At 33.6% G+C, this 24,746-nt stretch overlaps 4 protein-coding genes across 8 annotated transcripts; 3 read left to right on the top strand and 1 right to left on the bottom strand.

Moving 5' to 3' along the window:
* The first annotated feature begins 1,324 nt into the window (after positions 1-1,324).
* Positions 1,325-2,346, top strand: LOC110627638 (lectin 7). Its single transcript, XM_021773983.2, has one exon. The coding sequence runs from the start codon at positions 1,403-1,405 to the stop codon at positions 2,189-2,191; it is 789 nt and encodes a 262-aa protein (XP_021629675.1). The 5' UTR covers positions 1,325-1,402; the 3' UTR covers positions 2,192-2,346.
* A 1,100-nt stretch (positions 2,347-3,446) lies between these two features.
* Positions 3,447-4,457, top strand: LOC110627343 (lectin 7). Its single transcript, XM_021773616.2, has one exon. It carries the CDS (start codon positions 3,509-3,511, stop codon positions 4,313-4,315), a length of 807 nt encoding a protein of 268 aa, XP_021629308.1. The 5' UTR covers positions 3,447-3,508; the 3' UTR covers positions 4,316-4,457.
* A 2,548-nt stretch (positions 4,458-7,005) lies between these two features.
* Positions 7,006-14,707, top strand: LOC110628233 (pentatricopeptide repeat-containing protein At5g65560). Of its 2 annotated transcripts, XM_021774794.2 has the most exons (4): positions 7,006-9,924; positions 10,018-10,165; positions 11,777-13,535; positions 13,621-14,707. In XM_021774794.2, the coding sequence occupies exon 1, from the start codon at positions 7,198-7,200 to the stop codon at positions 9,916-9,918; it is 2,721 nt and encodes a 906-aa protein (XP_021630486.1). In that variant the 5' UTR covers positions 7,006-7,197; the 3' UTR covers positions 9,919-9,924; positions 10,018-10,165; positions 11,777-13,535; positions 13,621-14,707. The 2 variants fall into 2 exon arrangements, with proteins under 2 accessions (XP_021630486.1, XP_021630484.1); XM_021774792.2 differs by having other exon boundaries at positions 7,007-10,165.
* Positions 14,708-14,781: 74 nt separating this feature from the next.
* On the bottom strand, positions 14,782-16,784 carry LOC110628235 (UPF0481 protein At3g47200). 4 transcript variants are annotated; one of them, XM_043948743.1, is made up of 3 exons: positions 16,738-16,784; positions 16,612-16,696; positions 14,782-16,487 (listed from the first exon to the last, which is right to left on the bottom strand). In XM_043948743.1, the coding sequence occupies exon 3, from the start codon at positions 16,466-16,468 to the stop codon at positions 14,930-14,932; it is 1,539 nt and encodes a 512-aa protein (XP_043804678.1). In that variant the 5' UTR covers positions 16,469-16,487; positions 16,612-16,696; positions 16,738-16,784; the 3' UTR covers positions 14,782-14,929. The 4 variants fall into 4 exon arrangements, with proteins under 4 accessions (XP_043804678.1, XP_043804680.1, XP_043804679.1 ...); XM_043948745.1 differs by having other exon boundaries at positions 14,782-16,477; positions 16,612-16,773; XM_043948744.1 differs by having other exon boundaries at positions 14,782-16,480; positions 16,612-16,773.
* Positions 16,785-24,746: the final 7,962 nt, after the last annotated feature.

Raw genomic sequence — 24,746 nt, forward strand, 5'->3', positions numbered from 1 at the left:
TCTTCAGACAGCTAATTACAGCATTATCAGTTAATCCTTTCTTCTTACATCTCTACCAAGAGTCCTTGTACAGTCATACTAGTAGTTTACAGCCATACATCAAAGAGAAGGGATGGCTTCCTGCCATAATAATACAAAAAGTTCTCTCATTTTCATAATCCTGCAGTAATGGTCGTGTATCAGGAACATAACCCACAGTTTTAAATTTTCCAATTAATTTTCCCAACATTTCTAATATTTATCTCAATCCAACTCACTTATCTTGAGCCAATCCTTAATAACCAGGCTTCATTTTCCCTTTGAAGCATGAAGATTAAGCAAGAAAGCATGAGTACCCTCATCCCTGATGAAAGGTTATGCATTTTTCATAATCTTCTCCACCATCTGTACCTCTACTTAAATCCTATGTGCACTTAGCAGCTTCCTCTCCGAGACCATCCTTGCCTCTTTTTATAAACATGTCAGCTTCTTCTAGTCTCCCTCCTTAGCCTTTTTCCACCAACCATGAATTGTATCACTTACTTCGGTTCAAAGTCCCGAATCTCTCTTTGGTTGGACTAGTTCAAACACTTCATGTCCACAACCTGTCTAGGCATACATCAGAGTTTGCAGGTAAACCTCCTAAATTTTATTCTCTCATGAAACCTATTAAGCAATTCATCATACAGTATATAAGCATGTGAGAGGGTAATTTAATCCACATATATGATGAGCTAGAAGCTGCAAATCCAACACAAAAACCATCAATGGCCATAAGGGTGATCTTATTTTTTTTGCATCAGGTAATGATCTTAATCCAACTCTGGAGTTTGTTTCTGCTGTAGAAGAATTTTTAGGTTCTTTGGTATGTTCAGAGATCAATTAATTCCTATAACTTAAACCCAACGAGACTCAAGGAAGGAGGGTGACAAAGGCTTTAATTTATTGTTAATTTAACAAAAAAAAATAAATTCCGTTCCTTTTTTATCAGCAGAGCAATATTACAATAAAACAATCTTCTTTATTGTTTTTTCTCGTAATTTATGTTGTGTCAATCACAATGCTATTGATTTTAATTAATTAATACACAATACGATTATTGGATTAAGACTTTATGATAAAATATTTCAAGGGAAATGCTTAGAGAAACAGTTGACAAATTCACCTCATCTAAAGTCGGAGAAAATAACTTGATAGCACAGCTGAAGAATTCGAAGTAGACCAGACAATATCTAGCAGGATAGAAATCTGAACCAACAAGAAGAAACCGGCATTACAGAAACTTTTACACAAGATAATGTTTTTTTATACTATTAGGACAACCATCTAACTGCTATATAAAGCAATCCCAAGTCCCAAACCCTTCACCAAATTCACATCCACTTTCTCTTTCATTATTTTCTTGCATTTTCTTTCCATCATTATGGCTTTCCCTATTCCCAGATCATGTCTTGTTAGAATCTTAATCCTTGTCTTCATCGTACTTGTCCCCCATGCAAGTTCAATTTCCTTCAACTTCAACAGCTTCTATCCAAACATAGGAGGGATTTTCATGGAAGGAGATGCATTCTCATCAAGTGAAACTCTGCAACTCACAAGGAATGCAAAGGACGATAATCTCACTTACAGTGTTGGCCGTGCTACGTACATTCTACCAGTTCATATTTGGGATGCCACCACCGGAAACCTCACAGACTTCACTTCCCACTTCTCTTTTGAAGTGAAATCAATTTTCCTAACAAATTATGGAGATGGTATATCATTTTTCATCACACCAGTCGGATCTCAGATCCCTGCTAATTCATCTGGTGGGTTACTTGGACTATTTAGTCCTAACACTACTGGCTCTGGATCCATAGAGAGTCAACTCGTTGCAGTTGAGTTTGATACATATCCAAACTCGTGGGATCCTGTCTATACTCATATAGGCATTAATATTAACTCCATTAAATCTGTGGCGTTTACTGAGTCTGCAGATATCAGCTCAAATGGAACTGTGATAAATGCATGGGTGAGTTATGACTCGAAAACCAAGAACTTGAGCGTCCTTGTGTATTCAGCAACGGGGCAAAGTTTTAGCTTGTCGTATGCTGTTGATCTGAGGGAAGTTTTGCCTGAATGGGCTACAATAGGTTTCTCTGCTGCTACTGGTGCATCTATTGAACTACATAGCATTCTTTCTTGGGAATTTTATTCAAGCTTGGATAACTAGAGCTGATAAGAAGGGCAAAGTATTTTCTTTTCGACATTATGCAATGGTTGTATTAAATAATTTTTTTTGTTTTCTTCTTTAATAATAAAGCATTTCATTAAATGTACTCGCATTTGTCATAAACAACTCATTCATAAATAAAGCAGAAATTTAACCTTATGTATTTTGATTTAATTAGTCTCTCTTTATTGGCGCAAATGCTTCTATCTTTTTCTTTTTTAAAAAAAAAAAAATTGATATATAACTAATAATTAATAATTAAGCCAAATAAGTTATTGGGTTGTATATTTAATTAATTTGCAAACCGTATATATAGCTTCAAACAATTTACACGGCTAAAATTGTTCTCCTCTTTTTTTTATTAATTTAATTTAGATTATATTGGTAAGAATTATTTTAAATTCAAGACATATCTAGATTTGCACTAATTAATTGCATTTGTGTTTTGCATGTTCTATTTATCTTTTTAGAGAGATTTACTATTTAATTTTTGAATATTGTCATTATTAATAGTTATTCTTTATATTTTTAAAAATTTATTAAAATATTCTTATTTTTTCTTTCCGTCAACGAAATATTCCTTCCGTGATCTTTTCCGTTAAAAATAGATAAAGAATGAGAGAGAAATTTTTTAAAATCTAATTTTACTCTCAAATAAAATCTCTTATTTAGTTCTTGGATAATGTTATTATTAACAAGTTAGTTCTTATATTTTCAAAAATCTATTAAAATATTTTTATATTTTTTCATATATATTAAAACGTAATTATTATTTTTTTCAGTCAATAAAATAGTCTCTCTCCTTCTCCTCCTCAAAAAAAGAAGATAAAAAATAAAGACATTTTAATATATTTTAATATATTTCTGATAATGTATGAATTGACTTGAAAATATACATTTTTCTTTTTCTTATATATATATATCATCTAATTAATTGAATTCTCATTGAACGATAGAAATATATTTTCTCTCAAATTTTAAAGTGATTCATATAGAGTTCAAAATTTAAACTCTGGTTAGGAAAAGTAAGACCAATGCCATCTATATCACTTCTTGCGGTCAACTAATATTTAATTAACTTAGAATTTGAGGGGAGAAAACCTAGAATACTTCGGTGCAAACAAGACAGACTCGGTCAGCCAGCAGGAGGCCGGCATTTAGACTTCGGGAATTTCAGAAACTAGCTACAACCTCTACAAAGAAGAATAGCTGGCACACGGATGCTTCACCTATTTAAGCCACTGCTCCATCCCAAGCCTTGTATATCCATTGCTCAATCCACCATAACCGAGCATTTGTTTTCCATAATCATAATTAATGGCCGTGCAGCCTCAACAGACCCTTCTCTTCTTTCTCACTAAGATCTTCTTCCTTTGCTCCGTGTTCCTACTCCCCCGTGTAAACTCAGTTTCCTTCACCTTCAACGCTTTCAATCCAAACATGGGAGGCATATCCTTCCAAGGTGATGCATTCTCATCCAGTGGAGTTCTCCAACTTTCCAGGAACCAAATAGACAACAATCTCACTTACAGTGCTGGTCGTGCCTCTTACATTCGACCTGTCCACATCTGGGATGCCAATACAGGACAACTCACAGACTTCACCACCCGTTTCTCTTTTATTGCCAAGGATGTTAGAGACTCAACCATTTATGGTGATGGGTTGACTTTTTTTCTTGCACCTGTCGACTCTGAGATCCCTCCCAAAGCAGTTGGGGGTTATCTTGCATTGTTTAGCCCTGAAAATGCTCTGAATGTCTCAAAAGCAAATCAAATTGTTGCAGTTGAGTTTGATTCTTACAGCAATGCATGGGATCCAGGCTATGATCATGTAGGGATCAATGTCAACTCCATTGTGTCTGTAGCTGAAGTTTCATGGAAAAGCAACATTTACAATGGAGAAGTAGTAAATGCATGGGTGAATTACGATTCTGTTAGCAAGAACATGAGTGTGTTTGTGTCTGATACCCAGAATCCGGTGTTCAGAGGAATTTATAGCTTCTCATACAACGTTGATCTCAGAGATGTCTTGCCTGAATGGGCTCGAATAGGTTTCTCTGCGTCCACTGGTACTGCAGTGGAAACAAATAGCATTCTTTCTTGGGAATTTTATTCAACCTTGTAAGGTAAAGAGTCACAGGTTGATTGATAGCCATGAGAATTATGAATTTCCTTTGTTCTTTTCATTCAATGTCAACTCTTTGCTCCTCTATCGTCACCTTATATTATGGCTGTTGCAATAAAAGATGAATACTTTCCTGAATGAACTCCAGTGTTGGTTTTGATTCTGGTTTAACTATCGAATACAGTTGACGGTCTGTAGATATTTAAATATTTAAATTAATTATTTAATAAAATTTAAAATAAAAAATGTTTATTTTATTTCACAATATTACTACAAAGCTTAATTAGATTAATAAACGAGTTTAGATAAGAATTTTCCACAAAATGAATAATTATAAGGAGATTTACAATTTAGTCCCTGAGTATGTCATTATTAACAAGTCAGTCCCTGTATTTTTAAAAACCTATTAAAATGTCCTTATTTTTTCTCTCCGTCAACAAAATAGTCATTCCGTCTATTTTTGCCGTTAAAAATATAGTAAAAGACTAAATTATCCCCCATTATTTTCCTCCTCCTTCCTTTTCTTCTTCATCAATTCTTCCTCCTTCTGCTTCTTCTTCTACTTCTGCTTCTCCTTCTGCTTCTGCTTCTTCTTCTTCTTCTTCTCCTTCTTCTCCTCCTCCTTCTTCTTCTTCTTTTGCTTCTTTTCCTTCTTTCTCTTCTTCTTCTTCTCCTTCTTCTCCTTCTTCTTCTCCTTCTTCTTCTTCTTCTTCTTTTTTTTCTTCTTTTTCTTCTTTCTCTTCTTCTTCTTCTCCTTCTTCTCCTTCTTCTTCTTCTTCTTCTTCTTTTTCTTCTTTTTCTTCTTTCTCTTCTTCTTCTCCTTCTTCTTCTTCTTCTTCTTCTTCTTCTTCTTCTTCTTCTTTTTCTTCTTTTTCGGAGGAGGAGGAGGAGAAAAGAAAAGATAGGGACTATTTCGTTGACAAAAAGAAGCGATAAGGACATTTTAATAGATGTGAGAAAAGATAGGGACTATTTTGTTGACAAACAGAAATGATAAGTACATTTTAATAGATTTCTAAAAATATAGGGAGGGACGATTTCGTTGACGGAAAGAAACGATGAGGAAAGACTATTTCGTTGATGGAAAGAAACGATAAGGATGTTTTAATAAATATGAGAAAAGATATGGACTATTTTATTGACGAAAAAAATGATAAGAACGTTTTAATAGATATGGAAAAAGATAAAAACGTTTTAATAGATTTTTGAAAATGTAAGGACTAACTTATTAATAATAACAATATCCAAGGACTAAATAAAGGATTTAATTTGAGGGTAAAATTGGATTTTAAAAATTTTCTCTCTCCTTATTTATCTAATTTTAACGGAAAAGATGATGAAAGGACTATTTCGTTGACGGAAAGAAAACATAAGGATGTTTTAATAGGTTTCTAAAAATACATGGACTGACTTATTAATAATAGCAGTATCCAGGGACTAAATTATAAATCTCCCATAATTATATTACTAAGCGCAAGATTAAAACTTGTGTAAACCACTCAATTGGTGAATATACCTTGACCTCTTTTGTAGACTTTTTAACATATGAATAAATTCTTTTTATTAAAATATTATTGTTTTGAAAGAAAATACTTTTTCCTTGTACTATTTAAACTTTAATATAAGATAATGTAATTAAATAAATTATTAGAGTAATTTTAATATTTTATATACCGTTTGCAAGTGATTCAAACTCTTTAATATGTACATTTAGATATTTTTAAATTTGGTTTGATTTTGAATGATTGTAATTATTTATTACACTTTACGACTGATTTTCGGTTTCCACATTTAGACATTTTTAAATTTGGTTTGATTTTTAATAATTATAATTTTTTGTTACACTCCACGACTGATATTTCTGTTATTAGATAAATTTATTGTTTTAATGTCACTTAACTGCTCATACTTTGGTTAAAAAATTTATTAGGTATGATCGTTTCTCTGTTTGGGATGATATCCCTTTTTGTTTGATAAAATTTTATTAATACAAATAGTAGTTTTGTTTTCAAAAAATATAAAAAAATAGATGTATGAACTATATTTAAAGTGAGTATTTGATCGATTTAATTTAAAATTAAATCAAATTGAATAAATTAAAATTTAAAATTTTAATATTTGTAAAAATCAAACTGAACACAAACTTATTTGAATTAAATCAATATGATTTGATTTGATTCAATTTGATTTGATTAAATGGACTTTTTATTTTTTACGCCTTGTTTTTAGTATTCTAAAATTTAATTAAAATATTTCAATTTTAATTATAATTTAATCTCTTTATTTATTAAAAATAATATGCTATTATCACTAATCAATTTGGTTTAATTTTTTTAATTTCATTTTAATTAAAATCAAATTTTAAAATAATTAAAATTTTTAAAATTAAAAATTGAATTAAAATAAATAAAAAACTAAATCAAAAATTTTCGACTGTCAAAAATCTGTTAGTTAGATATTAATGATTCAACCACCATAATCCATATTCAAATAAAAAAAAACTTATGACTGTAAATCTAGATAAAACTCATAATATTATGTGCATACTCATTAGCAATCTCCTAGCAAAATTTAATAAAAAAATTAAAAATAGGAAATTATTCTATAAAAAATTCCAATTGGGCTATGTACAGTAGTAAAGCAGAGCAAGCCCATGGCCATGGCCCCAAACCCTTTTCAATCAGGAGACCCATTGGCCACAACGCTTCTTCTCTGCAGCCGCTGCCCCCCTTCTCCGCCCCTTACACTCTATTTTCCAGGTTTCTTTGCAGAGACCATAATCTCCCTCATTCCCCTCTTTTCTTAGCTCCCTCTGATCCGAAAGCTCACTTAAATGCACCCAAAAACCTGAGAACTCGGTGCCAACTCACTGATCTTCCAAGATGAGAAAATCAAATGTCATTATTCACCCAGGTGAGTCCTCGATCCTCCTCCACCTTCACCTCATCAGAAGACCCATTTCCTCCTCCTCAATCGCCCCTCTTCCGGTTGACCCTGACCCACCTGATCTTTCCTCCCAGCTCCTTTCTGTTCTCTCCCACCCAAGTTGGCAAAAACACCCCTCTCTTCGTAATCTGGTTCCAAGCATTTCGCCATCCCATGTATCCTCTCTCTTCAGCAATAACCCAAATCTCGATCCCCAAATCGCCCTCAAGTTTTTCCAATTTATAGCTCGAAAACCTGGGTTCAAACATAGCGTCCAATCTTATTCTCTGCTTTTAAACATTTTAATTAGCAATAAGTTTTTTGGTGTTTCTGAGAAAATCCGAACTTCCATGATCAAGAGTTGCATTTCTATTGATGATATTAGGTTCACACTAGATTTCCTAAGGGAAATGAATAGAGATAATAATGAACATAAGTTTAAGCTCACTCTTAGGACCTACAATGAGCTACTAATGATGTTATCAAGGTTTCTAATGATTGATGAAATGAAGCGTGTTTATGCAGAGATGCTCAGTGACATGATTGCCCCAAATATATATACGCTAAATACCATGGTTAATGCTTATTGTAAGATGGGTAATGTAGTTGAGGCTTCTTTGTATGTGAGTAAGATTTTGCAGGCGGGTTTAAGGCCTGATACATTTACTTATACTTCTTTGATATTGGGGCATTGCCGGAATAAAGATGTAAATAGTGCATGTAATGTTTTTAAGATGATGCCGAAAAAGGGTTGTCGAAGAAATGAGGTTTCATATACAATCCTTATACATGGGCTTGGTGAGGCTAGAAGGGTTGACGAAGCTATTAGTTTGTTTAAGAAGATGAAGGAGGATTATTGTTATCCAACTATACGTACATATACAGTGATTATAAATGCATTGTTTGAAAATGATAGGAAATTGGAAGCTGTAAATTTGTTTAATGAGATGAGGAACAATGGTTGTGAGCCAAATGTTCATACTTACACTGTGATGATTGATTATATGTCTAAGGAAAGAAAATTTGATGAGAGTAGAAGAATGCTAAATGAGATGATGGAGAAAGGATTGGTTCCAAGTGTGGCTACCTACAATGCTTTGATTGATGGGTATTGCAAGGAAGGGATGATGGAGTCTGCACAGGAAATTTTGGATTTGATGCACTCAAATAACTGTAGCCCAAATGAACGTACATACAATGAACTGATATGTGGTTTTTGCAAAAGGAAAAATGTGCACAAGGCAATGTCATTGCTTAGTAAAATGCTTGAGCATAGGCTGATGCCAAACCTGGTCACATATAATTCATTAATCCATGGGCAGTGTACAGTCGGTCATTTAGATATTGCTTATAGGTTGCTTGAATTGATGAAGGAAAATGGTCTGAATCCTGACCAGTGGACTTACAGTGTTTTTATAGACTATCTTTGTAAAAATAAGAGAATAGAAGAAGCTCATGTTTTGTTCAATTCTCTCAAGGACAAAGGCATAAAGGCAAATGAAGTGATTTACTCTACTTTAATTGATGGGTACTGCAAGGCTGGGAGGACAGATGATGCTGATTCTTTGCTGGAAAGAATGCTTATTGAGGGCTGTTTGCCCAACTCATCCACTTACAATGCCCTTATAGATGGTTTTTGCAAAGAGAGGAAAGTGGAAAAAGCATTGTCATTGTTGGAAAAAATGGTACAGGAGGGTGTGAAGGCCACAGTTTCTACTTATACAATTCTTATAGTAGCAATGTTGAAAGGGGGCAATATTGATCATGCTCATATGCTTTTTGCTCAAATGGTTTCCTCAGGTAACCAGCCTGATGTGTACGTCTATACTGCATTTATTCATTCATATTGTGGCACAGGGAATTTAAAAGAGGCAGAGGATATGGTTTCTATGATGATTGAAAGTGGTGTTATGCCTGATGCACTGACTTACACATTGTTGGTTGATGCATATGGACGTCTAGGATTATTATATCAAGCCTTTGATGTTCTTAAGTGCATGTTTGATACTGGTTGTGATCCCTCTCATCATACATATTCTTTTCTAATCAAGCATCTTTCAAAGGAAAAGCTAATAGAGGAGAACAAAAGTGCTGTTCTTGATTTGGTTCCAAATATCTCCTTCATTGATGTTGCTGATGTGTGGAAGACAATGGAATTTGAAACTGCTCTGCTGCTTTTTGAGAAAATGCTGGAACATGGCTGTTCACCTAATGTTAACACTTACGGAAAGCTCATTATAGGACTTTGCAAAGTGGGGCGCATGGCAGTGGCTCAGAGGTTATTTGATCACATGAATGAACAAGGAATTTGTCCCAGTGAAGATATTTATAATTCTCTTCTCAAAAGTTGCTGTGAGCTTGGAATGTATGATGATGCAGTGAGACTGGCAGATGCTACAATGGAGCGTGGTCATTTACCACTTCTAGAGTCTTTGGGTTCACTTATCTGCAGGCTATATGATGAAGGAAACAAAAAGAAGGCTAAACAAGTTTTCTGTAATTTGCTTCATTGTGGGTATAATGATGATGAAGTAGCTTGGAAAATCCTCATCGATGGCTTACTTAAGAGTGGCCTTGCTGATGAATGCTCTGAATTGCTGGGCATTATGGAGGCAAGAGGTTGCCAGATTCATTCACAAACGTATAAAATGTTAATTGAAGGACTTGATGGGACATAATTCTTGGTATTGTTCTAGAGAAATTGTTTCGAATAAGGGAAGGAGGCTTTCAGTTTCCATGTTGAATATGGAGGCTAACGTATATAGTTTGAATTTCAGATTCTTTTTCGCTCAGAGTCTCCAAATATTTCACCTGGGATTTATTGGCTCTAGATTCTGCGGTAGCCTGTTTTATCAACCCAAACTGTTGGTTGTAGCAGCGGAACCAATTGAAGAAAGGAAATCTTAGATGAATATCAGGAGACAGGTGATCAATAACCTCTTCCAAGTTTCTTTTTCTTTTCCCCATTTTTAGAAGATTACCGCTTCTCTTGTTAGTTTTATCCAAACTGATGTCACTGTGACATGCCACATTCCTTGATGACTGACTTATACCCTGTTTCAGGTAGACACAATGACGTAGAACCAATGGCCTTTAGAATTAATTGTCAATTTATTTGCTTGATATCAATAATTAATAATCATACTTACAGATCCTATGCCTTTTTACCTTAATTATGATAGGAGTAAAAAAACCCTAATTCCAACTCTAATAAGGAATCACAAATTAAATAAAACTACCGACTTCTAGATGAAATAAACTATAATTTCCTGTAATTTTTTTCCTAAAATAAGTAGTCCTCCTAGTTCTAAATTGGGTTCCTACATCGCATATTTATTGCCTTGTGCCTCATTTAATAGTAATGTTCCTTGTGTTTCCTAGATACTCTTGGACATGATGTGTTAAGCAGGTGAACATAACAAGTACATTGCACTTTTAGAATGATGAATATTTAAAATGATTAACCCTTAGTTGGAATAAGATCCTAATCATGTTAGCATTGAAAAATGTTAAAAAACTTAATTATTTATAATACTTATTGGAGTAAGATTACTATTGGAAGCAGAGGGTAGGTTGCATTCAAAATAGAAAAACTAAAAGGAAGATATGTGCTCTCTCTTGTGCGCTTCCTGTGTTCTTAAGTTTATTATCTCCCTTTTTCTTTTAAGAATGCTACGTTTGGTGGGGATGTATACAACAGAAGGAAATAAATAGTATTAATTGTTGTGGCTACTTTGGTTTCAAATTAAGGAAGGAAATGAAGAGAAAACATAGGAAATTTTTTCATAGGATATTTGAGTTGGACCTACCAAAAATTGCTTGCAAAATAAGGTACAAGTAGTGGTTGAAGTTAAATTCTCATCAATAGTTAAACACTTGCCTTCATAAGTGCTCCAATTCACTTTCCATACAATAAAATAAGTGATATTATGAATTCTCAATTTCTTTTTCTCTTATGCTCTCCTATTCACTTTTCCACTTTCTTTCCTACCTAAAATTGATGTATACGTGGGGATATAAAAGAACGAGCAGTGAAGAGCTTTAAGCTGGGTCTGTCAAAATTATTTTTTTGAGCTCAAGCTCTCATTTAGAAGACAAGCTCAATGTCAATAAGTTTAAACTTGGCTTGTTTAAAAAATGAGCCAAGCTAAGTCGAATGGAGCTAAATTTAAGCTTTTATCGAGTTGAGCAACTCCACTCATTTATAGCTCAAGTGGGTTTTAGGTTTAGGGTTATGCAGTTGAAAACTATTTAGTTTTGAAGACTATGTAGCCAAATATCAGTAAGTTCAAGCTTAAAACTTAGGCTTATGCTCTGTTTGTTTAGAAAAGGAACGAGCCTCGAATAGCTCATGAATAGTTTAATTCATTTACAATCCCATGTATAGAGTATAAGATGGAAGGGATTGTAGTGATAGATACTAGTATTGGGCATTTTATTTCTTAGAAGTATTCTTTCCTGGAATATCAATATAGGAGGATGTTTTGGTTGTTTTTTTATCTAATCTTGGGATTATTCTCATTTGCCACTTTACAGGATTGTATTGATGCTACCTTCAATTATGAGTTCTTCAGTGTTCCCACTTTCGGTGATATTTACCATCTCAAAGTTAATGATTGAGGTAAAGTTGCTTTGTTCAGAATGCATGTGCCTTTTGTGTCATGCACTTATACTCTGTAAAAAAACATGTAGTCATTATTTTATCTTTGTTTCACTTTTTTTCCACTCTTCACTGGATAAAATTTCCTTCATCATTAGTGGTAATTTGTTAGTTTACATTGCTATAGTTAAGGTGCATGCCTCTGAGTCTGAGGCCTTCGGAAAGCCTAAATGGATTGAGAAGATAGTCATTGATGTGTTGAGATCTTCATATCTAAGCTAACTTCTGCCACATTACATTAGAAGCCAGATCATAAGTAAAATAAGTTAAAGTTTGATGGTCCGTGCAAAATTTCTTTGTTGCCAAAATTTTATCTAATCTCGATTTTATTTTAAAAAAGAGACTGTTGGGCAATTCTTCAATTTTATACGATTGTCTCTATAGATCTAAGCTTTTCTAGTATTTCACAACTTCAATATTTAGGAGTACTTTTGTGAGATCTGTCTTTGCTGGAATGGGATGACTAGATTGTATTCTTTGAGTCTTATTTTGAAAAACTTATTGCTTTAGAATAATGTCATTTTGGGAGTACTTGAAATGGTTACGTCATTTTGAGCCTACAAGCACTCATCTGGTAATGCTCTATTATTGAGTCGGTAAAAATTTTTGCAATTAGTCTCTTGGACTATGTGATGCAGTTTGATCATGAATCCATGCGCCTTGAGCATGATGCCTAGGAAATTTAGATGCGACTAGTAGAATCTCTAATTTTCCCCCTACCTTAAGCAGAAACCAAACATGATTCTGCAACCTCAAAAAATAAAAAATCTGCAAAAGAAGAAGAAGAGAGGATTCATGCACCTTGAGTAGATGCTTAGGAAATTACCCTTTCCTAGCTTTTAATCGATTCAAAACTAGTTCTAGACATCGACTTCGATCTAATGAATTTCAGCAAATGAAAGGGCAAAAAAAGAGATTATCTTGTGTCTAGAAGTTTGGGTGCATAGTTATGCTTGAGAGAAGTCAGAGCACTAAAAATAAAATAAAAATGCGTATGGAATTATATGGAGAATTTAGCAGTCCTTCCATTTGTCAATAGAAACAGATGTTTTATGGTATGGAGGTGGCTTTTGTGTATGTAATGTTTCTAATTCCTACTTTTGGGAAGTCCTTGTGATAACCTGAACTATATCAATTTGAACAGGCCACTTCCTGATTAAATGGAATGCTGGATGGCACCTGTTTTCTTTACCAGATCCAGACTCAATTTCTTTGTATTGATGTATTAGAAATTAGAATGCCAGAGTTTTGTCTTATCATTAGTTCACTTTAATATCTGACCTTAATATCCCTATTTTCTCTCTCTATTTACTATTTCTGTGCCATAGACTTTTTAATATAATCCATCTGCAAACCCTTCTGTTTGTTTAATTATCAAAATTTTAAATGTTCTATCGTGAGTAATTTGGGTTACAGTTTGCCGTTTTTGTTATGTGGGTATATTTCTGTTTAGTCTTTACATTGGAAGCCAACAGGGTACAGAAACCTTAGTGAAAAGGAAACCATACTGCAACTCTATTTGAGCATGAATGATTTTCTTGGCTTGGTTAGGCAAAACTCCGTCAGAAGGATTAATGGTGGAGCAAGAGTTGGATAGAAGTCTTAAGTCCAACATCTGAACGGGAAGAAGAAAAGGTAAAATAACCATAAAACTATAATATCTGTGATGTTTGGCATGGATTTTTCTTTGACATAACAATTGTGACTGTTTGTGCTGCAGAATAGCTTCACTAGCTGGAGACAACTGCAAAAATTACCATTCTTTTACCATGATCATCAAGGTACTATTATTAAAAAGGGAGTAAGCTATTGTAACTTAGAACTTGTCCAAGCAGCATCAGGTTGTTGGAGGTTAAAAAAAGGGGTGGAGTGAGTGAAATTAAAAAAAAAAAAAAAAATCAGCAAGTTCATTTCTTGTGTAAAGGACAGGTAACTTTCGGTCTGTACAGTGAGTGCCAAGCTATCTTATTGCTCAATTATATATTAAGCATCTTTGCTTTGATTGTCCTCGGGCTGGGACCGTATGGTTAAATTCTCCCTGTGCACTTAGATATTCAATGCTTGGGGGAATTGACATTAAGGATCATTGGACTGAATTGTTGAACTCTCTTGAAAAGCATTCGGATGGTCCTCAACTCATTCAGATAGTGGTTTTCCTGCTTTAGCGTATTTGGAAACCACAAAATGGTCTTATCTTTCAAAAGTCACAGCAACCTGCAACCACAACTATTCAGCTGGCTTTCCAGCACGTGGAAGATATTCATGAGGCATTGCTTTTTGACCTCGTGAAACCAAGGTTCCAATAACCAGTCAGCTGATCAGGCCACTACTTGGAGTCCTCCACCAAGAGATTTTATCAAGGTCAATTTTGATGCGGCTGTCGATTCTAGACGCAGGAGAGGGGTGGTTGCTCTCCTGGCCCATGATCCTCAGGATTTCCCTATTGACTGGTTTTGCAGGAGATTTGATGCTATTTTGAATCCTTTTATCTTGAAAAGCCTGGTATGTCGTGAAGCTATTTTATTTGCTGTCCAAAAAGGTTTTCACTGGGTCATTCCTTGATGACCATACAAGCTGTCTAAGAGGAGCACACATCCAAATCCAAGGACTCATTGCTGATATCCAGAATCTTGCTTCCAGTTTGTTCAATGTCTCTTATTATGTGTTAAGAGAAGTGGAAATACTGCAACTCATGTTTTAGCTTCCAAGTTCCTCGGTGATTGGAGTTTTGCATGTACTCCTTGGCTGCAAATTTCCTCTGTATTTGGCAATTTGCCTTCTCTTCGTTAATGATATGATCTTATTGACCAAAAAAAAAAGGCTGTATCTGCATCTGGGTGACCTTTCTTTTCTGAGACAATTGTTCTTGCTAAAGAAGATCTCTTGATAAAATGTCTTAACTTATTTTGATCAGTCCAACAATTTTCAGGGAGTTGAATTCAGAAGACAAGTTCAAACCAAAGGAAGAAAATATATGATTAAAATACAGTAAAAAACACTGGAAATAAATTCAAAACATAGAAGCTTAATTAACGTAGCTTGAAGATCTGCATGAGGGAATTTATGGATTGGATAAAAGTAAAGACGAGGAGTATCATGGCGACAACTGTTCCACTGCCTTTCCAAAGATTGCTGAAGTATATACGTCTCAAGATTGCCACAGTACGGTACCAGCAATTCCCGTAATGATCATTCAGCTGTTTCCAGATTGTTTCGTACAAAAAATCAACTTCAACGATTTCTTCATACAGATTATTAAATAGCGTTGCCACCGATTTAGTATCCCCTAGCCAGTGAACGATAATACCCCTGTCAATGAGCAACTCCACATCCCCTTCAGTGTCGATAAGACGATCGATGAATTTAATGTAGTTACAAATGTAAGCTTTGTCTGGATAGTGACACTGCTCGAAAGCCATAAGGTTACGAAATTGGCGTTCTGTGCAGTCGTCGATTTCCAAGACTGGCATGCTTAACACTCCATCTTCAAAGGTTATCCCAAGCGGCCACTCAGTTTTACATTCCTGGAATGTCACTCCGGCCGCATTCATTTTCGTTGCAGAGAACAAATATTTTGCTCCCTTCTTTGACTCTCCTGCATTGCAACAACAAGAAACTATACGTATGCAATGCTGGGGAGAGGGCTCTTGATTTTCTTCTCCAATTTTCTTGGAATGAGGATGTGGATCATGTTTGGGAGACAGATGCCATCGAATCAAATCTGTGAAATGCAGAGGAATGAAAGGCATCTCCGTGTGCTTATGGGCTTCTCCTCGATTCTGCTGATTCTCGGAATTCTGACACTTGCTCCAGCTTTTATTCAGACAAAAACAATACAACCAGTTGCAGCAGTCGCATGAGAGAGTCTCGTAATTTGCATTTGTCGGACCTTCAAAATAAGGTTTGAAATACGCGAGTGTAAGGTCCAGAAACGAAGGCCATTGTCCAGGAACATTTGCGATGGCATGTCTGTAGATATCGTCGATGATGAAATATGGCAGCTGATTTTCAAGCAACATTAAATCCTTCAATACGGCTGTTCTCCTCCACGGTTTACCAACTATAAAATCATTTTGGTGATTTTGTGCTTCATATGTCTTCAAGAAAAGCTCAATAATGAACACTGAATCTTTTAAAATAATGTTCACAAACTCAACATCATCTTTCGGTTTGGTCTCTTCGTAACATCGGCGAATTCTTTCTTTTCGTTGTTCAACGACGTCTCTTAACTCTTGTAAATTTCTATCAGTCCTTCCATAAAATGATTTTAGATACTCCAGTTTAACCGTTTCCATCATCAGTCCTCCGGCTGAAACCGACTCCTCCTCCACTTGAACCGGTGGTGGCGCAACAGTTTCTTCCCCAGATGGTGTCTTAGTGGTGGTTCTGTGGTGAAGAGGGCCGATTGAAATTAATCGAGGGGTATAGGCTTCTGGTTTTATGTCTCTCAGCGTCTTGGGTACCCTGTAGATGCAACAGTCTCTTGTCGGAAGCTCCATTTTCATTAAGCCAATGTTCAGCTCTTGTAATTCATTTTCAAACTCTTGATTGTCCTCTCCCATTGGCATTTCTACTTGCTGCTTCTGACTAACAAACACAAATTCAAAACAAAAATTAAAAAATATATGTATATCTACATACACAGATAGACTACATGGATTAATCAGAAACACATTATAAATGAATTAAAAAAAAAAACTTGAAAACCTACAAATTTTTGGCAGAAAAAGATTGAAATAATTGGTTATCTGTCGGAGTGAAGTCTGTGTTTTGTCGTCGACCTCTGATTAAGCACCAATCTACTGGACACTGATTGAGCAGTGCGTTTTCTTTCTTCGCCCTCTTCAAGCTTAGATTTATTTATAGCAACTCTATATCTCTCTCTCTCTCTCGTATGCTGCTTATATAATACTCTTCCGGTACATGAAACTGGTGCTCTGCTCTCTACCGCTTCATCAATTAAATTAATTCAATTTGATTTAATTTTTTTATTTAAATCAAATACTATACAATCCCTTGACGTAATTGTAATTTTATATCAGTATATATTTTTTATTTCATTGCATATATTATAAGAAAAGTGAAAATAAATTAATTTATAACTTACCAATAGAATTTCGTAATTATACTTAGTTTTCAATTTTTAGCATTATTAATATATCAATCTCTATATTTTTTAAATCAAACACTTAAAACTTTTATATCAGTATATTCAAATAAAAAATTCTTTTATTTATAATTTTATTAATCATCAAATAAAAAAATAAATATTTTAAATACCTATAATACTATCATAAACACTTAAATTCTTGCTAATATAGATAAAATATTTTATGTTATTTAAATTATATTTTAATACTTAAATTTTAATGTAATTAATATATTAATTTTTATATTTTTAAAATTAAACCTTTAAATTTCTTATATTCAATTTATCTAAAATTATAGTTTTCATCCATTTTAAATATTAATTTAAAGGAAGTAGATGTTGAAACTTCTTAAAAGCATAATTTCTTTTTAAAGTATTTTTTTATAAATATTTATAACCTATTTGAAAAGTTATTTAATAATACTTAAAAGTAGCTGAAATTATAAATATTTTTTAAAAAATTTAAAATTTTTAAGTGTTTATATATTTTAATAAATAAAAATTAAAAAATAAAAAGTATTAAAATTTAATTAAATATGATAATTTATATAAAAATTAATAAAAATTTAAGAGTTCTTTCGAATGGAAAAAAAAAAGATAATAGAAAATAAATAAAATTTTAACACTTTACTATTTTTAATTTAAAAAAAATAATAAAAATATTTTTATACTTTTAATAATAAGAAATGAATGAAAATATTAAAATTTAAATATACTAATTATAAAAAAAAATTATGATAAAATTTAAGAACAAATAGGTAGTTTATTCATTTAAAAATAATAAAAATATTTATATATTTTTAATAATAAAAATAAAAAAAATATTTATTAATTATATTAAAAAAGCAACGTAATTTATCCAAAATAATAAAAAGAATTGGTTGGGACCACTGAATATTGTAGCACTCATATAAACCTACTATAATTAATTAATTTTAAGGTTGTTGGTACAGCGTGTGAACTGAAGGACGTCTTCGATAAACAAAAAAAACTTCAAGGACGTCATTGTCATTGGACATAAAAATGAATAAATAAATTGCACGAAAAAAATGTGCAAGAGTTATTAAACTCATTTACTCGCACAAAAGAAGTTTTTGGATTTATATCAACAAGACTTTTCTTTTTTTATTTTTTAAGTTGGGAATGAATAATATTTTATTATTAAAAAATAAAATTATATTATAATTCATTTAATTTTAGTTAAAATAAAAAGATTTAATTAATTAAAAAAATGAATTAAATTTATTTGAATAAAAATATTTTAATATATTTTTTAAATTTAAAAAATTAATTAATGATTTTTTTCATATAATATTTTTTTATTTCTTTTGAAAAAAATTTATACAAGTTAATCAGATATATATTGTAATTATTTTTTGTGATTGGACCATACCTATTTTGTCTCTTGTCGTGGGAAGACCAAGACCAAGACTTTGGTGAGCGTAAAACAAACAATGCATTTATTGATTATTTTATAATTATAATATTCTATAATTATTTTTCAATCAGACAAGACTCGCCATGTGGAAAACTAATACGTGGATCCGAGAAATGTGGACTCTTTCCTGTGTCCTAGCCTCCTAGGATCCTATGTAGCACGTGATAAGGTTTTATTAGATTGAATATTTGTGTGGTTGAGATAGATTATTTTTTGAAAAGTAAATTTCAAAAGATTTAATTTAATTAGATTAAAAGCTTTTTTTTTATTATATAAAAATAAGTGATTAGAAAAAATAAGACTTAATTGGATAGCTAAATTTTTTTTTAAAAAAAAAAAATTAATTCAGTTCAACAAATTTTTTCAATTTTAAATCTTTCTGTGTGTGAATTGAAAGTTGTCAACGTCATGGTCATTTTTTTTGTGTTGGAGGAAGTCATTGTTAATTAAATTAATTTAATTTAATTTTTATTTAAATTCAATACCATACAATACTTGACGTAATTTTAATTTTGAAGCAATATATTTTCTTTATTTTATTATTTATATTATAAGAAAATAAAAAAATAATTATTAAATTATGAAAAAAAATTAATTAATAAAATAATTACTGTAATTTAAAATATCAATTATTAAATTATCTAACGGTTTATGAATATTTATTTTAATTAAGAAAATAATAGAAAGAATTCATTGGGACCTTGGTGAGCGTCTAACAAACAAAGCGCTTATTGCTTGTTCTATAATACATTTGCAAACCAATAATTAAGGAGCAGTTACGATAATAATAATAAAAATATAACACTTGCCATAATTAAAAAATACAGTAAAAAAAATAATTTTACTCTATTAATAACATAGAACTTTTCTTTTTTAACATTATTAATAAATGATGTCTTTTAAAATAATTTTTAATTAAAATAAATTATATTTTAATTTTTAAAATTCTGTAAAATATATAATTTAATTTATATATTTTTAAATTTAATTATAAAATCTTCATTTATAATAAAGTAGTTTTTTTAGTTATAATTTATCTTTGTATTATACAAATAAGTTACCTATATGCTTACAAAATAATTTTTTATATTTATTAAATTTAATATCTTATATTTGTAAATAAATTAATAAATTTAAAATTAAATCAATAATGTTAACACAGTATACATCTAATTTAAAATTTAAAGAATTTTTTGCTGTCTAATTTTCTCCTTTTCAATTTTTATTTTTTATTTAATTAGAATAAAAATAAATGATGAATTTTTATTTTATTATTTTCACATATAAAATATTAAAATTTAATAAATATATAAATTAATTTGTAAATGTAAAAATTTATCAATAACTACAATATTTGGGACCAATTATAAAAATATGGGAATTAATTATAATTAAATATACAAAGTTTAAGTAAAAAAAATTTTATTAATTAAATAAAATTTAAAAAATTAAATTTAAAATATAAAAATTAAAATATAGATTTTCGTTAAATATTAAAGAATAAAGTATAATTTATTAATAATATTTAACAGTATTAAAAAAACTTATTTTATTAATGATATAAAAATAAGAAAATAAAATTGTAAATTAAAATATAAAATTGTAATGAAAAATTCATTAAACTACATGTATTTATAATAATTTATGAAAATAAATTCAATTAACATTTTATACCTTTTTTTTATGAATCAAATAAGTCTTAATATAATATAATAATATTTTTTAATAATAAATATTATTTTTTATAATTTAAAATATAAAAAAATCAGTATTTTAATTAACATATAAATTTAAAATATAATAAATAAATTTTAAAATTATAAAAATAAAATTTTACTATATAAAAAAATTTATTATTAAAAAATTATAATTATTGTAAAAATATTATATTATATGAAAATTTATTTCATTTTAAAATAAAATATAAAAATTAAATTAAATTAAATTAAATTAAATTAATATTTAAATAAAAATATAGAGATTTAATTAATTTTATATTTAATAATTTATTGGAATTGAACAACCCTTATTCTGTCTCTTGTCGTGGAAATGGTTGAGGTAAAAGAGGAAGCGGAAGACTTTGTTGAGCTTCTAACAAACAAAGCACTTAATGATTGTAATTATCTTTATGCTAGACAAAGACATGCTTTATAAAAACTGACACGTGGACTCTAGAGAGACTCTTATTGATTGCATTGTATTCGTGTATCAAATAAATTATTATATATCTAGTACTAGAGTAATGCTCAAATAAAACCTTCACCGATTAAAAACAACAGGCTGTTATAGATAAAATAATATATATATATATATATATTATTTTATCTATTCTAATTATTGCAGCACTCATATAAATTTACTATAACAAATTGACTTTTATGGTTGCTGATGTGAGCAGCATTTAATTTATATTGAAAAAAATTCATCCAATTGTATTAATTTAAAAAATTTTATTTAATTTTTTATTTATTTTAATTTAATTTGATTTAATTTTAATTTAAATCAAATTAATTAATAATAATAAAAATATATTATTTTTAATAATATAAATAAATTATATTATAATATGTAAATCCTTTAGGGATAGTTTTTTATCTTGTAATGTAGGTATTTGTAATATATTTTTTTTTAATGAAATTTTTATTTTTCGTTCATATTCAAGCTGTTCTTTCCTTATCATGAGTGAAGTATTTAGACTGCGTGCTTCGTAATTTTTCCTGAGGAATTCGCTATATCATTTTTTCCTTCTCGCCTTCTAGCCAATCGGAATTAGAGTTCATTTAGCCAACTGAGCTTTCGATTTACTCTTTCCGAGCTGAACTAACCGTACCCGTGAGCTCTGTTTTTAACCAGTGAGCTGAGGTCTTGACCCACAGGTTTGTATGATTCTACGACGTCCTCATCACTTCGGACTCGTAGCTTTTGCTTAACAATGATAAGTCGGATCATGTACCTTTTTAGGTGATGAGCAGGTCTGGTCTTTATCATGCTTCCCTCTGCTTGCGTCCTTGGATCTTTCGACGACGTGCCCTTTTGCCTCCTCAGTATTTATCGTATGAGTGGTGATGAGGTAGATCTTATCTGTCGAGCCGTCCTGGGTGAGAGATCCAGGTGGAGCCCGGTCTTAAGGTCTGGACGAGTTGGGTTTGTTTTATGCAGATAGCGTGTGGGCCTTTGGATGATGGGCTATTGCCGTGGGCCTGACCCTTAACAGGAGTGGGGGAGTCTAGCGGTCCTCAATTGTTGCCCCTTTACCTTCTCGGCAGTTATTGCCTGACTGATGAGAGGGTAAACTTCGAGAGTAATAATGACCGCGCCGCTCCAAGACAAAACTGTCCAGAGTAACTCTTCGTTTCATTATTGCCTTTCATTTCGAATTCTCTCTGCCTTTTGAGGAAACTTGTTCTCTTCTGCTCTCTGTTTTCCTTCGATTTCTTCTGCTTTTTCAACCTCGTTGCATTTCAGGTACACTCTCTTATTCTTCCATGGAGGGTTCTAAACTTCCCGATGTTGCTAACCTCGAGTCGCACATTACTCCTTCTTCCATAACTAAGTATATTTCTCGGGGGTATCTAGACACTCCACTTTATCTTATTCGAGCTCCTCTCCGAAATGAAAGGATAGTTCTTCCAAACCCTTCCCCTCCTGGTTTGATAGATCCCTAAAGGGGTCGTTGCATAGTCTTCTTCCTTAAGCAGAGGGACTTCGGTCTGACTTTCCCTTTTACCCCTTTCTTCATCGAGGTTTTCCGATACTTTGGAATAACCCCCCGGATGTTGTCCCTAAATTCCATTTTGTTCATGTGTTGTTTTGAATCTATCTGCTTGAGTTGGGGTTTTACACCCACGGCGTGTCTATTTGCCACTTTCTTCCGCCTCGTTAGATCGGTTCAGAATTTTTACTATTTTTCTCCCCGTAGTGGATTGTCTCTTTTCACGGGCTACAAGGATTCAATAAAGGGATGGGTAGAGAATTTTCTTATGATAGAGCTGAGAAAAGAGACCGATTTATCGTGGGGAGTGGGGCTAGGCTGGGAGGATGTCCCCCTGGGTTGCAACGACCTGCCCCAACTAAACCTTACCGAGCAGGTGGGGTATCTTCGACTGACTTCTGTTGACAAGAAGTATGACGTCGAGAAGTGTATGTTCGTGTCTAACCTTAGGGATATCCGAGACACGGGTATAGTGCCTTGTTTAACAATTCTGCTTTTTCCTTGTAAGTGATATTAGAAAGTACACTAATTTTTTCTGGTTTTGTGTTTTTTGGTAGCTTCTGACGTTAAGATGGACCAGGTCAAGCCCCCAAAAAACTTAGTTCTGTCTCGGGAAAGCATGAACGCTACCCTAGATGCCCTTCGGGCTGGGCGTCGCGTGTCTGAAGTCACTGAAGAGGTGGCTCAGACTGTGTCTTCTAGGAAGATTAGCCGACCTCTTGCCAGAGCTTCCTCTCGAGCTCCTAAGCCGAGTTCCCGTGGTACCAGGTCCTCTCGGCCGTCTGGCCGTGGCAGGTCGGCCTCTGCTCTGAAACCTGTTTAGGAGTCTAAGTCTGATTAGGGTTCTACGGAGGATGCGCAGGAAACTTCTCTAGTTGTTGTGAAGCAGGCAGGGGACATTGAACAGACGAAGTCGGATCCTGCTTTTCCTTTTGAGGGGACACCAAGGGGAAGACTCGAGTCCCCCATTATTGAAGAGGAGGCTCCTGGGACGGGACTGGAGGTCATTCTTGTTGAGGACAGTGTCCCAGAGGCTCCTACCAAAGATGCCCCTATCCCTGTGGGGATTGGATCTGGGACTGAGGGCGTCATAGCAAAGGCCGGGGATAAGCGTCCATCCCCCCTGAAGCATTTGCCCCAGCTCCTGCTCGGAAGAAGCACAGGGCTTCTAAAGGACCATCTCCAGCCCTCCCTCCTATTGGGAAAGGAAAAGATGTTCCCGTTGTGCCTCTGTTATCTGCTCCGGACAACGATATTCTGAACACAGAGGACATCACCCATCAATCTCCGGCCAGTGTAGTTGCCAAAATCCTTAGAGAACGGATGTTTGGTGGGATTACGGAGGCCTCAGATCAACGCTTTCTTGCTCTTACTGGTCTTCTAGCCAGTTCTACCAGGGAGCAAGCGTCGTTCCGATCTCGGTCTCGAGAGGAGCTCGAGGATATAATCAGGGAGATGCTTCTAATGGTAAATTGTCTTTCTGTTTCTCTTTTGATTCTCTTGATTTCTTTCTTTTGATGGTTGTTCTTTTGTACTAGGTGACGGGCCTCTTCATGGAGGTAGATGCTCGCGACCATTCTCTCCGGGAGTCTGTGAATCGCCGGATTGAGGAGGCGCGTCTGGAAGAGAACTTATCTGCTTCCGGCAACGCTAGGGGCAATCTCACAGCTGCTCGAGAGCACTCCGAGTCTCTCCAACGCGAGCTACATACAGCTTTGGAGGCTCTCAAAAGGGCTGATGTGAGAACAGCCGAGGCGCATGAACATGCCAAATCCCTGGAAGCAGAGTTGTCTCTCACCCGGGAGATTTTAAAGGAGTCAGACGAGAGGGCAGCTGCTGCTGAGGTCCGCTGTGAGGAGGTTTTGAAGCAGCTGTCCTCCATGGTGGGGGCCCTTCGTGAGAGGGATGAGGCCATAAGCCAGAAGGATGAGGTCCAGTGCCAGTATGAGGCCCTGAAGGTTGAGTTAGGAAGACTTCAAGTTCACCTGGATAAGGTGAATATTCAAAAAGAGATGGCCTTAGCTCGGGTAGAGGTCCTTGAGCAGGAGCTGAGCACAAATTCTGAACGTATCAGAGATCTGGCTTCATCGGCGGAGGAGTCCAAACTTCGTAATCAACAGCTTAGCCATGAAGTCAGGACTCTAGAACGTAAATGTTCGGCCCTGCTCGAGGTAGCCACGCATGCTGAGGGCAAGATCCAGCTGGAGTGTGAGAAGCGTCTGGAGGAGTATCAGGAGTCGGATGAGCTAAAAAGAAAGATTGAGCAGGCCTGTGAAGCTCACCTCCAGGACTACAAGGATTCTCCTGAGCTGAAGGCAGTTATAGCTGAGGCCTGTGAGTCACAGCTTGCGGAGTATAAAGCCTCTGCGGAGATGAAGGTTGCTATTTGGCAGAAAGCTTTCCGCATGTTCAGAACTGGCTATAATCGGGGTTTAAGAGAAGCCAGACATGCTCCTGTTACTCCTCTGGCAGAACTTCGAGTTGCCGAAGTGGATTCTGATGGCGAGAATGTGTTATATGGGGAAGATGATTTCCCCTTGCCTAGAG

The sequence above is a fragment of the Manihot esculenta genome, chromosome 12, assembly GCF_001659605.2.
Source record: "Manihot esculenta cultivar AM560-2 chromosome 12, M.esculenta_v8, whole genome shotgun sequence".
NCBI lineage: Eukaryota > Viridiplantae > Streptophyta > Magnoliopsida > Malpighiales > Euphorbiaceae > Manihot > Manihot esculenta.

Bases quoted from the DNA above. Each gene is read 5' to 3' on its own strand.
- LOC110628233 (XM_021774794.2), top strand. From the start codon at position 7,198: ATGAGAAAATCAAATGTCATTATTCACCCAGGTGAGTCCTCGATCCTC.
- LOC110627343 (XM_021773616.2), top strand. From the start codon at position 3,509: ATGGCCGTGCAGCCTCAACAGACCCTTCTCTTCTTTCTCACTAAGATC.
- LOC110628235 (XM_043948743.1), bottom strand. From the start codon at position 16,468: ATGCCAATGGGAGAGGACAATCAAGAGTTTGAAAATGAATTACAAGAG.
- LOC110627638 (XM_021773983.2), top strand. From the start codon at position 1,403: ATGGCTTTCCCTATTCCCAGATCATGTCTTGTTAGAATCTTAATCCTT.